The following is a 16562-nucleotide window of genomic DNA, read 5'->3' on the forward strand; positions in this document are numbered from 1 at the left end:
TTTCGCGAGAATCGGGCGATAATTGCAATCTGTATATAACCCCAATCCCCAACCTGAAAAATTTTTATAAGTCAAATTGAAAAAATCGCATGCGATAAAAAATATAAAAAAAAATAAAAAATGTTACAAAATACTACAAAATCTATATTAACATCATTATTGGCACCTTTTTATGCGACTTTTTTAGATTTTATACTTGTATGTCAAGAGGGCATTCTGAATTGACAAAATTTGTCACAATCGGTCCAGCCATTCTTGAGATATAAGCATTCTAGCTAACATCCCCTTCCTATGTATATACACATTGTATATATTTCTCTATATATATCCGATATATTTACTATCGGCATCGACGTAACGGTCAGAATTGACCTGTTCGTCTATTTGTCATTTCGCCGGGATTAAAAATATTCGTGGTTTAATAGAAAATTTGGCTTTTATTTAACACAAATGTTATGGTCTATTTCACCCACTAATTATTACCATTAATTGGCCATCAAAATTGGAGAGATACTGCCCAGCTCTAAGCTCTAGCCCCATGCCTAATTCCGCTTCGATTGGTCTATAATTGTGACCTGTAGAGTAACTACAAAATCAGGATTTTTTTCAGTTTTTGGTCCATTTCAACCCCTAAATATTATGCGATCATCTCCAAAAGAAATTTTCAATTTCGCGAGGATCGGGCCATAATTGCGACCTGTAGAGTGATAAAAAAATAAACATGGACAGACGGACGGACGGATATACATAGCTAGATCGACTCAGCTCGGCGAGATAGGAAGATTCATATATACTTTCCTATGTGGGAAACCAATATTTCGAGGTGTTACATAATTTTTGGCCCAATCAAACTTATAATACCCCCAACACATGGTGTTGTAGGGTATAAAAAGCAAATCACCAAAAGGGTCTTTTTGGTACTTTTTGAAAATACTGTTAAAAATTTCCTTTAAACGGGATCGTAGCAAGTCAAAATATTCATTAAAATTATTTGTCATAAAATTCTTTGGTGACTCATAGTGAAATTTGATTTAGAATAATTCTTCCTTTAAGGCTTTCTCTAAATAATGAAGTGTAATTGGAGATTTTGACTCGGTTTGGATACATGTTAAATTAATAGTAAAAAACGCAAGCACATAATTTTTACTTTTAGAACATAACTTTCGGTTGTAATTTTCTCAAATACTGTCGTACCTACATATATGATTTATTCTGAAATTTATAGTGAAATTTTTTGTAGAATATTTCTTTCTTTGACACTTTCTGCCTAAAACCAAATTTTGTGTTATTTTAAGGCGTCATCTCAAAAAAAAGTTCAAGGAAAAATTGATAAAAACAATTTGGGGAATATTTTGTGTTTTTTTTTTGCAAATTTGATGCAGTTATGTTTTTATATAAAATAGATATAGAGATTTCTTCCTTTTGGTGGCTCATAGTAAAATTTGATTTAGAATAATTCTTCCTTTAAGACTTTCTCTAAAAAATGAAGTATAATGGGAGATTTTGACTCGCTATGTATACATGTTAAATTAACAATAAAAACGCAAACACATAATTTTTATTTTTGAACATAAACTTCGATTGTAATTTTCATAAATTCTGTCGCACCTAGATATATGATTTATTTTGAGATTTGTAGTGAAATTTTGTGTAGAATATATCTTCTATTGACTGCTTCTGTCAGAAACGTAATTTTATGTTACTTTCAGGCGCCAACTCGAAAAAAAGTCGAAGGAAAAATTAATAAAAAAATTGGGGAATATTTTGGTTTTTTTTGGCAACTTTGATGCAGTTATTTTTTTATATACAATATATATAGAGATTTCTTTCCTTTGGTGACTAATAGTTAAATTTGGTCTAGAATAATTCTTCTTTTGACACTTTTCCCAATATATGAAGTATAATGGGAAATTTTGGCTTGGATTCCAAACGTGTTAAATTGGTAGTAAAAACGCAAACACATAATTTTTACTTTTAGAACATAACATTCGATTGTAATTTTCTCAAATACTGTCGTACCTAGATATATGATTTATTCTGAAATTTATAGTGAAATTTTGTGTAGATTATTTCTTCTTTTGACACTTTCTGCCAGAAATGTAAATTTATGTTAGTTTCAGTCGTCAACTCGAAAAAGGACCGAGGAAAAATTTATCAAAAAAAGGAAATATTTTCGGATTTTTTGGGAACATTGTTACCAATATATTTTTGATAATCAATGGAAATAGAGATTTCTTCTCTTTGGTAACTTACCGTAAAATTTGATTTAGAAAAATTCTTCTTTTAACACTTTCTCCAAAAATGAAGTATAATGGGAGATTTTGACTTGGATTGTAATAGTCTTAAATTAACAGTACAACTGCAAACATTTAATTTTCACTTGTAGTACATAAAATTCGAAAGTAATTTTCTCAAAAACTGTTATACCTAGATGTATGGTGTATTCCGAGATTAAGGGTGAAATGTTGCGTAGAATACATCTTCTTTTGGTTCCTTTCGCCTAAAACGAAAAATGTTACTTTCAGGATTAAACTCGAAAAAAGTCGGAGGAAAAACTAATTAAAAAACGGAGAATATTTTCGATTTTTTTCATTCAGCTCATTTCATACTTTCAGGGAATATTTATTGAAGGACTACCAGTCCGAAAATTGAGGATTTTTTACAGAATATGTTTTTTTTAAAAGACCATACCTTTTATTTTGTGAATTTTTTAGGAGTAATTTTTTAAGGACACCCCCAAATCGAATTGTGATTTTTTGTATTTTTTTTTCAAAATTTTCCCATTATTTTTTTTTTAATTTTTTTTTATTAAATTTTCCATTCATCCCCAAATCGAATTGTGACTTTTTGTATTTCTTTTTTTCAAATTTTTCACATTGTTTTTGTAATTCTTTTTATTAATTTTTCCAATCATTATCTTGAATAGACTTCAAATCCTCCACATTGTGTGTCAGACATTTTAAAGTGTTCAATGTCCTTAACATGAACTTTCATGCCATAAAGACTTAACACTTTAAGACCCGAAAGTTGTGGCAAGACATTGAGAGTTCTAAAATGGTAGTCGAAAAGAAAACGGCCATCTTTGGCCAGCAGCAAGGAGGTGGGAGTAAAGCCAAAGGCAAATTTAGTAATGGCTGGAAAACGATCAAAGGGAAAATCGCCATGGATTTCTTCTATGCCATACCTGAGAGAAAATTCATCATTTAAGAAAAACTTATATCTTATGATGACATAACTTACTCTAATTGTTCCAAATCCTCTTCTCCGTTCACATACTGTACGGGCAACTTGGAGGTGCGCACAATTTTCCGGGTATCGAAACGTACACTGATGTGTATTTCCTGGCGTTTACTGTTGTGGATATTGCAGAAGTGCAGATGAAAACGCCCATTGCGATTACCCGACAATTTCAGTGTTACGGCCATAACATGACCCGGCTGAAAGCTGCTGGGTATGTCGTGGCTAAATTCCAAACGACTTTCAACATAGCTTATGGGCGGCCAGATAATGGGAAAATATTTTCGATGATCAATTTGCCGAAGCGTTTTCAATTCTCCCGTTATTTGTAGGGTATTCAAATCTTTTGGCATTGCAGCATGGGGCAGGTGTAGCAGTTTTCGATTGTTTACGGAAATGTAGATTTTCTTTTCATCGAAGATCATGTTGATGTGAAATCGCTGATAAAATAACCGATTGAGAAAATTTTCAGAGGCTAAGTTTTTCCATTCGCCATGATGGCGTTGCTTGAAAACAATCAGGTCCTCCTGCAGGTAAATTGACATTCTCAGGCCAATGAAGACTTCATCATCGCTTTCCGTAAATCTATCCGCAGCCAAAGAGATGGAGAACCTATGGGCAATTAATCATTTCAATTATTAGAGTAGAATTCCCACGAAAAAAAACCCCGACTTACCAATAGCCATTTTCCTCTGCTTGGCCAGAAATTTCCAAAATATGACCGAATTTTAGATTCTCAGAAAGCTTGCCTTGAAATACCGTCGGCATGTTCGTTAGTTGATTCAACAGCTGAATCTGCTCACTGCCGCTTGCCTTTGTTTTATGAGAAAAAAAAATATTAACAAAACCACTCATTCTCTTCTAAAGTAAATAAAGAATCATGTATTGACTCACCACCGGCAGCTGGGTTTTGCACTCAAACAATGATTGGTACTTGTTGTTATTTTGGGACTAGATATTGTTGTGGGGTTCCCGATGCTGAGAAAGCTCGCCCAACAAAAGACTAGCCGTAAATAAATAGTTTATTTTCGAGTAGCGGAAGCTAAGCAACACTTTGTAGATGGAAAATTTGTGACTCCGATTTTTGATTAGTTGCTTTTTCAAGAAGTATTCTTAAAAAATCCAGGATAATAGGCGGAATTCTCCTTTAATAAACATCCTTCCAGGAAATCCAGGAAAATATTACTGTGCGAAAAAATTTTATTTATTTTTTTTCAATAATTACTGAAAATATCCCTCAGATTATGAAATGAAAGTCAGAAATAGAAGAGACCTGTATTGGCGTTTTTGAAAGTTCACATCGCTAAGTAACCGAAATAAAGAGGGGTCAAGTCTCCTCCCTCTTCAACACATTTTTGGAATTTTTGGATTAAGATTCCTCGGAATCCGCCCAGTTTGGCTATATAGTGTCTTTGCCAATATAACAGATAACAATGCAAGGATTCTTTTGGTCTAACATTTTAACACTCAAGCAAGTCAACAAAGTTTTGAAAGTTTATATCGCCAAGTAACCCAAATAAAGGGTTAATGTTCCCCCCATCTTCCACACATTTTTGTAAATTTTCAGAATAAGATTCTCAGGAACTCGTGCATTTTAGGTATAATAATACGAGGATAACAATAGGTTTAGGATAACAATACGAGGATTATTTTGGACATTTTAACACTCAATCGAGTCAAAAAGTCGTATTATTTGTCCCTTTTTAAAATATGGTTAAAAACTCCCCTTAAGCGTCACCGTAGCATATAAAAATATTCTACAAAATTATTTGTCATAAAATTCTACTATAGATCCTAGAAGACGTCAAAAGTCTAAATCTTAACTAAACGCCAGGAACTCGTATATACTAAAAAGTCATTTTACGGTTAAAGCCGTACTTTGAGTGAGTTTATGCAAAAATCTCCACTAAAGGATCATTTTATAAGGATGACGTTAAAGGAAAAAATATTCTCCATTAAATTTCACTATAAGTCGCCGATGAAATGAAATCTCTATTTCTATTGTATTAAAAAAAATATTAAAAAAAAAAAAAAAACCAAAAACAATTCCTAAATTTTTGTGACCAGTTTTTTTGGACTTTTTGCGAAATGACGCCTGAAAGTGACATAAAATTACGTTTTAGGCAGAAAGTGTCAAAAGAAGATATATTCTACACAATATTTCGCTATAAATCTCCGAACAAATTGTATATCTAGGTACAATAGGTTTTATGAAAATTATATTCGAAATATATGTGCTAAAAACAAAAATGATGTGTTTGCTTTTTAACTCATAATTTATGACGTTACCAATCCAAGTCAAAATCTCCTTTATACTATTTTTTTTTGGCGAAGTGTCAAAGAAAGAATTATTCTACATCGAATTTCACTATTAGTCACCAAAGAAGAGAAATCTCTATATCCATTACATGAATTAAAAAAATATCTGCATACCTAAAATATTACCTATTTTTGTGAATTTTTCTTCCGACTTTTTTCGATTTGGCGCCTGAAAGTAAGATACAAACTCATTTTTGGCAGAAAGTTTGAAAGAAAGAAATATTCTACACAATATTTCGCTATAAATCTCAGAATAAACCATATCTCTAGGTTCAATAGGTTTTATGAAAATTGCATTCGAAATGTATGTACTTAAAGCGAAAATTATGTGTTGGTTTTTTTAATTGTTAATTTAACACGTTTCCAATTCGAGTTAAAATCTCCATTTATACTTCAATTTTTGGGGATAGTTCCAAAGAAGAAATTATTCTAGATTAAATTTTACTATGAGCCACAAAAGAAAAGAAATTCATATATCCTTTATATATCACGAAAATATTTGCATCATAGTTGCAAAAAAAAACCAAAAATATTTCCTCATTTTTTGATCAACTTTTCCTCCGACTTTTTTCGATTTGGCGCCTGAAAGTAACATACAAACTCATTTTTGGCAGAAAGTTTCAAAGAAAGAAATATTCTACACAAAATTTCACAATAAATCTCAGAATAAACCATATCTCTAGGTACAATAGGTTTTATGAAAATTACATTCGAAATGTATGTACTAAAAGCGAAAATTATGTGTTTGTTTTTTTATTGTTAATTTAACACGTTTCCAGTCCGAGTTAAAATCTCCATTTACACTTCAGTTTTTGGGGATAGTTCCAAAGAAGGAATTATTCTAGATTAAATTTTACTATGAGCCACCAAAGAAAAGAAATCTCAATATCCATTATATATCATGAAAATATTTGCATCAATGTTACCAAAAAAAAATCTGAAAATACTCCCCAATTTTTATAATTTTTTCTCGGACTTTTTTCGAGTTGGCGCCTGAAACTAAGACAAAATTTCATTTTAAGCCGAAGATGCCAAAGGAAGAAATGATCTACACAAAATTTCACTATAAATCTCAGAATAAACTACATATCTTCGTATAATAGTTTTTATGGAAATAACATTCGAATTTTATGTACTACAAGTAAAAACTATGAGTTTAGTTTTTTTTTTCTGTTAAATTCAGATAATTCCAATTAAAGTTAAAATCTCCCTTTATTCTTCATTTTTTGGGGAAAATGTCAAAAGAAGAATTGTTCTAGATCAAATTTCACTATAAGTCACCGAAGAAATGAAATCTCTATTTCTATTGTATTAAAAAAATATTAGGATCAATGTTCACAAAAAACACCAAAAAATTTCCAAAATTTTTGTGAACAGTTTTTTCGGTCTTTTTTGCGAAATTACGCCTGAAAGTGACCTAAATTTACGTTTTAGGCAGAAAGTTTCAAAAGAAGAAATATTCCACACAAAATTTCACTATAAATCTCAGAATAAATCATATATCTAGGTAAAATAGTTTTTATGAAAATTGCATTCGAAATGCATGGACTAAAAGTAAAAATTATGTTTGGTTTTTTCCTGTTACTTTAACACGTTTCCAATTCGAGTTAAAATATCCATTTATACTTCAATTTTTGGGGATAGTTCCAAAGAAGAAATTATTCTAGATTAAATTTTACTGTGAGCCACCAAAGAAAAGACATCTATATATCAATTTTATATCAAAAAAAAAAAAAAAAAAAAAAAAACATTTGCATCATAGTTGCAAAAAAACCAAAAATATTTCCTGATTTTTTGATTAACTTTTCCTCCGACTTTTTTCGAGTTGGCCCCTGAAAGCAACATACAAACTCCTTTTTGGTAGAAAGTTTCAAAGAAAGAAATATTCTATATAAAATTTCACAATAAATCTCAGAATAAACCATATCTCTAGGTACAATAGGTTTTATGAAAATTGCATTCGAAATGTACGTGCTAAATGTAAAAATTGTGTCTTCGTTTTTTACTGTTAATTTAACACGTTTCCAATCCGAGTTAAATCTCCATTTACACTTCAATTTTTGGGGATAGTTCCAAAGAAGAAATTATTCTAAACTAAATTTTACTATGAGCCACCAAAGAAAAGAAATCCATATATCCTTTATATAAAAAAAAAAAAAAAACATTTGCATCATAGTTGCAAAAAAACCAAAAATATTTCCTGATTTTTTGATTAACTTTTCCTCCGACTTTTTTCGATTTGGCGTCTGAAAGCAACATACAAACTCATTTTTGGTAGAAAGTTTCAAAGAAAGAAATATTATACACAGAATTTCACAATAAATTTCAGAATAAACCATATCTTTAGGTACAATAGGTTTTATGAAAATTGCATTCGAAATGTACGTGCTAAATGTAAAAATTGTGTCTTTGTTTTTTACTGTTAATTTAACACGTTTCCAATCTGAATTAAAATCTCCATTTATACTTCAATTTTTGGGGATAGTTCCAAAGAAGGAATTATTCTACATCAAATTTAACTATAAGTCACGAACGAAAAGTAATCTGTATTTCCATCGTATGTCATAGAAATATATGCATCAATGTTGCTAAAAAAAACCGAAAATATTTCCTCATTTTTTTGATCAACTTTTCCTCGGATATTTTTCGAGTTCGCCTCTGAAAGTAACACACATACTCATTTTTGGCAGAATGTGTCAAAGAAAGAAATATTCTACACAAATTTTGACTGTAAATCTCAGAATGAACTATATATCTACGTATAATAGTTTTTATGGAAATAACATTCGAATTTTATGTACTACAAGTAAAAACTATGTGTTTAGTTTTTTTTTCAGTCAAATTAAGATATTTCCAATCAAAGTCAAATTCTCCCTGTTTAATTAATTTTTTGGGGAAAGTGTCAAAAGAAGAATTATTCTAGATCAAATTTCACTATGAGCCACCGAAGAAAAGAAATTTCTATTTCTATTATATATCAAAAATTATTAGCATCAATGTTCATACAAAAACCGAAAAATTTTCCTATAATTTGTGGTAAGTCTTTTTCTCGGACATTTTCTAGTTGACGCCTGAAGGTTACATAAAATTTCGTTTTAGCCAGAAAGTATCAAAAGAAGAAATATTGTACACTAAATTTCACTATAAATCTCAGAATAAATCATATATCTAGGTATGATGGTTTTTGAGAAATTTACATTCGAAATGTATGTACTACCAGTGAAAATTACGTGTATGTGTTTGATTTTTTTACGGTTAATTTAAGATATTTCCAACCCTAGGCCAAAATCTCCCTTAATATATCATTTTTACCGGAAAGTGTCAAAGGAGGAATTATTCTAGATCAAATTTTATTGTAAGTCTCTCTACAAAAGAAATTTGTATATTCAATGTGTACCATGGAAAATCTCATCAATTTTCGCCAATAAAAAAAAACCATGTTAGTTTCTGAAAAATTTCGCACATTTTCCAATTCGCTGCGAATTTTCTTATAATTTTACTGTACAAGAGCCAGTCAGGGTTGTGGAATATTCTAAGTGGACTTGATAAAACTCGGTTGTTGATCAAAACCCCAATAGAGTTTCGGGTTCTTATTCAGACTGTATACCAAGGAACCCCTGTTGTTTGATATATATATTCGCAACATTTGGGATAGAGCTTTGAAATTAGATGGAGATTATGGGATTGCATTCAGAATTATTGGTGCAGAAAATCGATCATATCGCAAATCATTGTGGGATTTTCTCAATGGAGGGAAATCTTCCTTTTTAAGTATTTTTTACGTTTTGGCTATGGTTTTCATTTAAATTCGCCAAATTTTGGCTTTTTGAGTTGTTATTATATAGAGACGATATTTACAAGAAATTTTTCATGATACATATTGAATATACACACTTCTTTTATTCAGAGATTGGCAATGAAATTTGATCTAGAATAATTCTTACTTTGACACTTTCTCCAAAAAATGAAGTATAAATGGAGATTTTGAGTTACAATAGAAAGGTGCTAAAACCCTAAACATATACAGTGTGAAATAAAAAACTGCAACAAAGTCAAACGCCATAATTTTTACATTTTTTTTTTTAATTTTATTGAATGAAAGCAAAAAATGTCGGAAATATCATCAAATTTTAGAATAAGTTTAGATTTGTTCGAATTGGTCACCTTTGGCACGAATTATGGTCTTCAAATGGCCGATGAGACCGTCACACGCCATTCTCGGCGAAGCGCTTGCTTGAGGTGATCGACACTTTGGTATTGCTTTCCAAAATACTGCAGAACCAGAAGTCCAAGAAGCTGAGTCCTGTTGGAATGTCCAAGGACTGTGCCCAAAATGTTGGCGTGCCCAAGGCTTTAATACACCCTCCAGAATATTTTTGCGATTATATTCAGAATTTCTTCTGATGCCACGGTTCTTATACAAAGATCGATTAATACAAGCGGAAAGCGAACATCAGCTGTTATGGAGGCCCACAGCATCACCATGGCCGGTGCTTGAGTTTAGGTGGCCAACTAAAGGTGCACATTTTAAGCTGACCTCTTTGGCAAGTAAACACGATCATTTTGTTTGCGATGTAAGTTCTTGCACTTTTTAGAATTTCTATGACTTTACCTCGAATTCATTTTTCAATATTTGCCGAATGGAATGTTGCGATATGTCCAGCTCATGAGCCATTATTTGGCCACTGCGACGCGGGTTTCGATCAAATCGCTTCTTTACATTTCGGCCCATTTTTGCTGATGTTGCTATTTTCTTACGTCCACTTCCTTGAAGTCGGGCTATTCTATTTTTTTTATCTCACCATGTATATGAATTCCTGCCGTTTGGGTAAGATTTCGACTCTTGACGTCTTCTAGGACCCATAGTAGAATTTTATGGCAAATAAATTTGTACAATATTTTGGCTTGTTACGATGACGTTTAAAGGAAGTTTTTAATCATATTTTGAAAAAAGGTAAAAAAAGACCACTTTTTTTACTCTCTTGAGGGTTAACATTTGTAAATGAAATAATCCCCATATTGTTATCTGTAATTTTGCCAAAGACACCATATACTTTGAATGAATGGATTCCATGGAATCTTAATCCGAAAATGCCCATAAGTGGGGCAAAGGGGGACCTTGCCCCTCTCTATTTCGGTTTCTTTGCGGTGTAAACTGCCAAAACGTCGATACAAGTGTTTTCTATTTTTAGCTCTACTTTTATAATCTGCCATTATTGAAAGAATTCAATTTTGTAGCACAGTATTATATTTGGAATGGTCCGAAGATCCCCAACTGTAAACGGTGGTTATAAATTGGATGGCTCTCCAAAAATATATTTTTTTAAATCAACGATTATGAGGCGTTTCTTAGAAAATTATTCTAAAAAATTTCGATTCATTTGAGATCAGTATTTTATTTGTTTTTTTTTATTGCTTAAATATAACTATTGTGAGAGATTCTCAAAATCCGTACAACTGGCATCGAGTTTGGTGTATTCAATTTCGCTAACTTTGACCTGGACTCCATCAATGCCGAAAATTTTCAATCCACCCACAAAGGGTAAAACATTGGGTGTCCTAAAGGCAAATTGACACAAGGCGACACCGTCTTTGGCAATTTTCACCTTATTCTCCACGAAACCAAAGGCCAGTTTAAAGGGCGCGTTGAACTCAGCAAAGGGAAATTCAATGTCTCCAGCATCCTCTACATCGAAACTGAGGGGGGAAAATAATGAATTAAATTAATTTGAAAAAAAAAAATGTTTCCCTCATTGCCACCTGTAATGCTCCTCCTCCACAATGGTCTTGGAAGTTCTCACCACAGTTCGGGTGTCAAAGCGCACACTGAAATGCAACTCCTGTCTTTCCATATCCCAGATGTTTCGCAAATGTACAATAAACCGACCACTCTCATTGCCCTCCAATTGGGCGGAAATACACACAACATTACCCGATTCGAAGGGCATCGGTACATCGGCACTAAACTGTAGACGATCCTCGAGAATTTGGATGGGCGGCCATATGTAAGGGAAATATTTGCGATGATCCATTTGTCGGATATATTCCAAATCTCCCGAGATATTCATTACGGTAAGCAATGATAGACGAATGCTATAATTATAGCTTGCCAGCGCCTGACCATTGATGCTCAGGTGAAATTTTCCATCAGCCAAGGCAATATAGATTCGGAATTCTTGGAAAAATTGCGACGTTTCACAGTCATAGCGTTCTTCTTCACACCATTTTTGGTTGAGAAATTTCCTCAGAATTATTTGATTCGCCTCGAAATCGGCAACAAAATGCAGGCCGATTTTGAGATTCTCTTCTGATGCCAATATGTCCGTGCCAAGGGAAATGTGGAAACTGTGGAAAGAGAGGAAGGAAGGGAAATTAAAATGATGACACATTTCAAGTCAATCCGAGCTATAAACGTTAATTTTTAAAAATAATTTTTTCAAAAACCAATAAACGTGGATTTTTTAAAATATTTTTTTCAAAGACCAATAAACGTGGGTTTTTTAAAATAATTTTGTCAAAGTCCAATAAATGTGGATTTTTAAATTTTTTTTCAAAGACCAATAAACGTGTTTTTTTTTAAATAATTTTTTCAAAGACCAATAATCGTGGATTTTTGAAAATAATTTTCCAAGGACCAATAAACGTGGATTTTTAAAAATAATTTTTTCAAGGACCAAAACAACGTGGATTTTTAAAAAATAATTTTTCAAGGACCAATAAACGTGGATTTTTAAAAATAATTTTTTCAAGGACCAATAAACGTGGATTTTTTAAAATAATTTTTTCAAAGACCAATAAACGTGGATTTTTAAAAATAATTTTTTAAAGGACCAATTAACGTGGATTTTAAAAATTAATTTTTTCAAGGACCAATTAACGTGGATTTTTAAAAATAATTTTTTCAAGGACCAATTAACGTGGATTTTTTAAAATAATTTTTTCAAGGACCAATTAACGTGGATTTTTAAAAATAATTTTTTCAAGGACCATTTAACGTGGATTTTAAAAATTATTTTTTTCAAGGACCAATTAACGTGGATTTAAAAACAAAAAATTCTAGGACCAATTAACGTGGATTTAAAAATAAAAAATTCTAGGACCAATTAACGTGGATTTTAAAAATTATTTTTTTCAAGGACCAATTAACGTGGATTTAAAAATAAAAAATTCTAGGACCAATTAACGTGGATTTTAAAAATTATTTTTTTCAAGGACCAATTAACGTGGATTTAAAAATAAAAAATTCTAGGACCAATTAACGTGGATTTGAAAAATTAATTTTTTTCAAGGACCAATAAACGCGGATTTTTAAAAAGAATTTTTTCAAGGACTATCCGAGCTATAAATGGGGATTTTTAAAAAGAATTTTTTCAATGACAATCCGAGCTATAAATGGGGATTTTTAAAAAATAATTTTTTTCAAGGACAATCGAAGCATTAAACGTGGATTTTTAAAAAGAATTTTTTCAAGGACTATCCGAGCTATAAATGGGGATTTTTAAAAAGAAATTTTTCAAGGACTATCCGAGCTATAAATGGGGATTTTTTAAAAGAATTTTTTTCAAGGACAATCCGAGCGCTATAAACGTGTATTTTAAAAAATTATTTTTTCCAATTTTTTTTTTAGAAATATTTTTCAAGAGCAATCGGTGCTAGAAACACCATTTTTTTAAGAATATTTTTTCCAAAGGAAAGGAAGCTACAAATGTGATTTTTTAGGAATATTTTTTGGACAATCGGAGATATAAACGTGGATTTGTTTAAGATTTTTCTAAGGAATATCGAAACTACTGACGTAGAATATTTTGTCGGGGACCAATGGCATCAGAATAAATGCCGAATATTATCGCGAAAATATTCTCTAGGGTGTATTAAAGCCTTGGCAAAGGCAGGCAAACATTTTGGCCGCAGATCTTGGACATTCCAACTGGACTCTGCACCATCGCATTCAGCACGCACCACCCAAGAATGGTTACAAAATGAGGTTCCCCGCTTCATTTCCAGCGAACAATGGCCATTGGCCACCAAAATCTCCGGATATCAATCCGTTGGACTATTGTGTCTGTCTGTCTGTATTTTGGAAAGTAAAGTTGGAACTAAAAAATACCAAAGTGTCGATCACCTCAAGCAAGCACTTCGTCGGGAATGGGCCAAAATGCCGCAGAGCAATATTCGGGCAGCGTGTGACGGTTTCATTGGCCGTTTGAAGGCCATAATTCGTGCCAAAGATGACCAATTCAAACAAATCTAAACTTATTCCAAAATTTGATGCTATTTCCGACATTTTTTGCTTTCATTCAATAAAATTAAAAAAAAAATGCAAAAATGATGCCGTTTGACTTTGTTGCAGCTCTTTTATCTCACCCTGTATATGGTACCTCCGGCACATTTTAGGTTTTTTTAAAAATTATCACATATATCATATTGAGTGAAGGAAGTAGTCGATATAGTCCAAACCTGGCACGTCGCAATATTTATATCATATTTATTTGGGTCCGATACGAAATATGACCTATAGTCATGAATTAATTTGAAAATCTATGGGGTCAACATAGCTATTATTGTTCTACCCCACAATACTCAAACTTAGAATACGATGCGTAATGACAAAAAGGGGGTAATACCTCCAAAGGGGATTTCCATATCCATAGCCATTATTTAAATTACTGAAGACCGCTCGATTTTAAACTTTTCTTTTTCAAAACGTCTTCATTGTCATGTCTTTGTGTTATTGTTTACTATTTATAAACAATTCACGTAACAAACACTTCACCTCTTTTTTTTTTCATATTCTCTTATTTTTACTGCTTTATCCCTCACACACACACATTCATATATAGTAGACGTATATAAAAACGAAACCCAAAAATAACACTACCTTTTAGCACCTTCTTTGGCCTTGCCGCAAATTTCAAAACAATGGCCGAAACGTAAATGTTCCGCAAAATTCGAACGAAATACTTGTGAGACTTTACCCATAGTTGCAACTACTCAACTGCTGACTTGTGGGAAACTGACGAGAAAGCTGTGGCCCGAAAGGGGTATGTGGTTACGCTGAGCTTTGATATTTTTGGAGTCAAATTCGCATCAATAAATTGACATTATGCCTATGACGGATGGAGTGGTGTTCTCCAGCTATTTATTGCTTGGGTCATACTCTTGAGTAACAATTATATCAATTGTTTGATAAGTTGTCATCCTAAAAGTAGGCTTTGATTTTTATATATATTTTGTAATAAGATTTTGACAATTCTGTGCAGTCATTTGCAAATCAATCCTTAAAATATTCGTTGTAGGTCCCACAAAGCATATATGTAATGCGTAATATTCTGAATAGATTAAGTTGACTGTCAGTCCGACCGTCAGTCTATTGAAGTCAAGACGGAGGTTACATTATCTTGTTGACATATGGGGATGAAATTAATATTATTTCCAAGATGACTGCCACTGAAAATGGGCTATATCGGTCTTATGCTAGGTATAGCCCCCATATTATTGTTTCTCTTGATTTCCGATGTTTCAATAGTTTTCCATCGAATTAGTCCTTCGACTATTATTTGGATGGTTCTTCAACAAATAGTCTGTGAAAAACTTCGATTATAGATTAAAGGGTGTATCTGTTTCTTATGCAGCTTCTCTTGGTCAAAGCGGTAAGGAATAGACTAGTAGTGTAAAAATCAAGCCTATTATAGGAAAGTCTACTTTGAAATCCACGGGTCCAAAGAGAAAGAAACCTTACCAAAGGACTTCTCCAATGTTATTCAAAGATGACTTTCGACAAGTAACCGTTGATATATCTGACCCGTAAGGGAAAATCAAAAGATAGTCATTGAGTCTAAGAAACGACATTGTTGCGGACGCGAGAAACCATGGAGACAAACAGTTCGGCAGTGCATTTGTATACAAGGGCATCAAAGTCATTAACGGCCTAAAAGAGCAGTACGAACAGTTAATGACTTTGGTAAGCTTAGAAAAGGGGGGAAACGTACAGCTGTTACTCTAGCGGGAATTTCAGCCAGCAAAGCCTATCTGGGTAGGTTTTACCTCCAGAAGTGGAAAAGTAACTTTCTTTGGCCATGTTAGAGCTGCAAAATCCAGATCTCCACACAGGGGTTGGAACATCATTACTTCAACCATCTGAGGGGAGTAATGAAGGACTCGATATAAAAGTGGCCTTAGACAAGCATGTAGAGATGTGATGGACACAATTTCGACAACATCGTCCTCAACCGACTCAAAAGGGGGACGAAGGAGGGAAGTCTGTATCTAAACTAATCCTATCCCTATCTGGGTTTGAAGTGGATTTCCACAAATCTAGACCCACTTTAACTCTCTACATCACAAGTGACCTTCATAGACATTTTCTAAGTTATAGATGTTCTGTAAAGATCAATAAGAGGTAGAAATTTATTGGATAAAACAAAGTGTAACAAGTAAGCAAAGGCTACAGTCGAGCGGGGCCGACCGTTGAATACCCTACAACACTATAATAAACGATACAGTTTATATAGGCGAGATACTTGAAAGAATTCCACAATATATTGTGACAAATAATAAAAGAAAACCATCAGGTTTCGTTCTCTAATTTTCGAATAATAGCAACTTTAACTAATTTGCTAATTTCCAATTTATTGGAAGATGTTGCACGCAAATGGTCTTCCTAGATCTGGAACCTATATTTCCCAAAGACCTATAATCTCTCAGAAGTGGCAAAAGATAAACATTTATTATTGGTTTTTGACTGAAATGCATCTGTATGAGACACAGACATTTGATTATATTCTTCAACGAAATCAGCCTTAACGAAATAGTCAGAAGTGCGTCTTTCCTGTATTTGTGAATTCTCCAAAAAGTCACTGGAATGGACATTTTCGTATTTTGTCTACAAAAGTTGGCAAACTATTTCACACATTGCTTGGCTTTTGCAATGTCCGGTAACCCCCATTCAAATGTGCGTGAGGATCGGGCGATAATTACGACATGCCGACAATTTTGCAGTTTTTTGG

The 16562-nt window shown here is 32.6% G+C and overlaps 2 protein-coding genes across 2 annotated transcripts; both read right to left on the reverse strand.

Moving 5' to 3' along the window:
- Positions 1-2884: 2884 nt before the first annotated feature.
- LOC101897650 (uncharacterized) lies at positions 2885-4047 on the reverse strand. The gene is made up of 3 exons (XM_005188909.4): positions 3914-4047; positions 3241-3849; positions 2885-3184 (listed from the first exon to the last, which is right to left on the reverse strand). Exons 1-3 carry the CDS (start codon positions 4003-4005, stop codon positions 2914-2916), a joined length of 972 nt encoding a protein of 323 aa, XP_005188966.2. The 5' UTR covers positions 4006-4047; the 3' UTR covers positions 2885-2913.
- A 6885-nt stretch (positions 4048-10932) lies between these two features.
- On the reverse strand, positions 10933-14593 carry LOC101887739 (uncharacterized). Its single transcript, XM_005182951.4, has 3 exons — positions 14435-14593; positions 11317-11901; positions 10933-11253 (listed from the first exon to the last, which is right to left on the reverse strand). Exons 1-3 carry the CDS (start codon positions 14533-14535, stop codon positions 10983-10985), a joined length of 957 nt encoding a protein of 318 aa, XP_005183008.2. The 5' UTR covers positions 14536-14593; the 3' UTR covers positions 10933-10982.
- Between the last annotated feature and the right edge of the window lie 1969 nt (positions 14594-16562).

This window comes from Musca domestica, unplaced genomic scaffold (assembly GCF_030504385.1).
Source record: "Musca domestica strain aabys unplaced genomic scaffold, Musca_domestica.polishedcontigs.V.1.1 102, whole genome shotgun sequence".
Classification (NCBI taxonomy): Eukaryota; Metazoa; Arthropoda; class Insecta; order Diptera; family Muscidae; genus Musca; species Musca domestica.

What these genes read in the sequence shown, in the direction of transcription:
- LOC101897650 (XM_005188909.4), bottom strand. Translation starts at nt 4,005, where the DNA reads ATGCCGACGGTATTTCAAGGCAAGCTTTCTGAGAATCTAAAATTCGGT. An exon ending in GCAGAGGAAAATGGCTATTG is followed by an intron (nt 3,850 to 3,913) that starts GTAAGTCGGGGT and finishes AATTGCCCATAG; the next exon opens with GTTCTCCATCTCTTTGGCTG. An exon ending in GAGGATTTGGAACAATTAGA is followed by an intron (nt 3,185 to 3,240) that starts GTAAGTTATGTC and finishes ATTTTCTCTCAG; the next exon opens with GTATGGCATAGAAGAAATCC.
- LOC101887739 (XM_005182951.4), bottom strand. Translation starts at nt 14,535, where the DNA reads ATGGGTAAAGTCTCACAAGTATTTCGTTCGAATTTTGCGGAACATTTA. An exon ending in GCCAAAGAAGGTGCTAAAAG is followed by an intron (nt 11,902 to 14,434) that starts GTAGTGTTATTT and finishes CTCTTTCCACAG; the next exon opens with TTTCCACATTTCCCTTGGCA. An exon ending in GTGGAGGAGGAGCATTACAG is followed by an intron (nt 11,254 to 11,316) that starts GTGGCAATGAGG and finishes TTCCCCCCTCAG; the next exon opens with TTTCGATGTAGAGGATGCTG.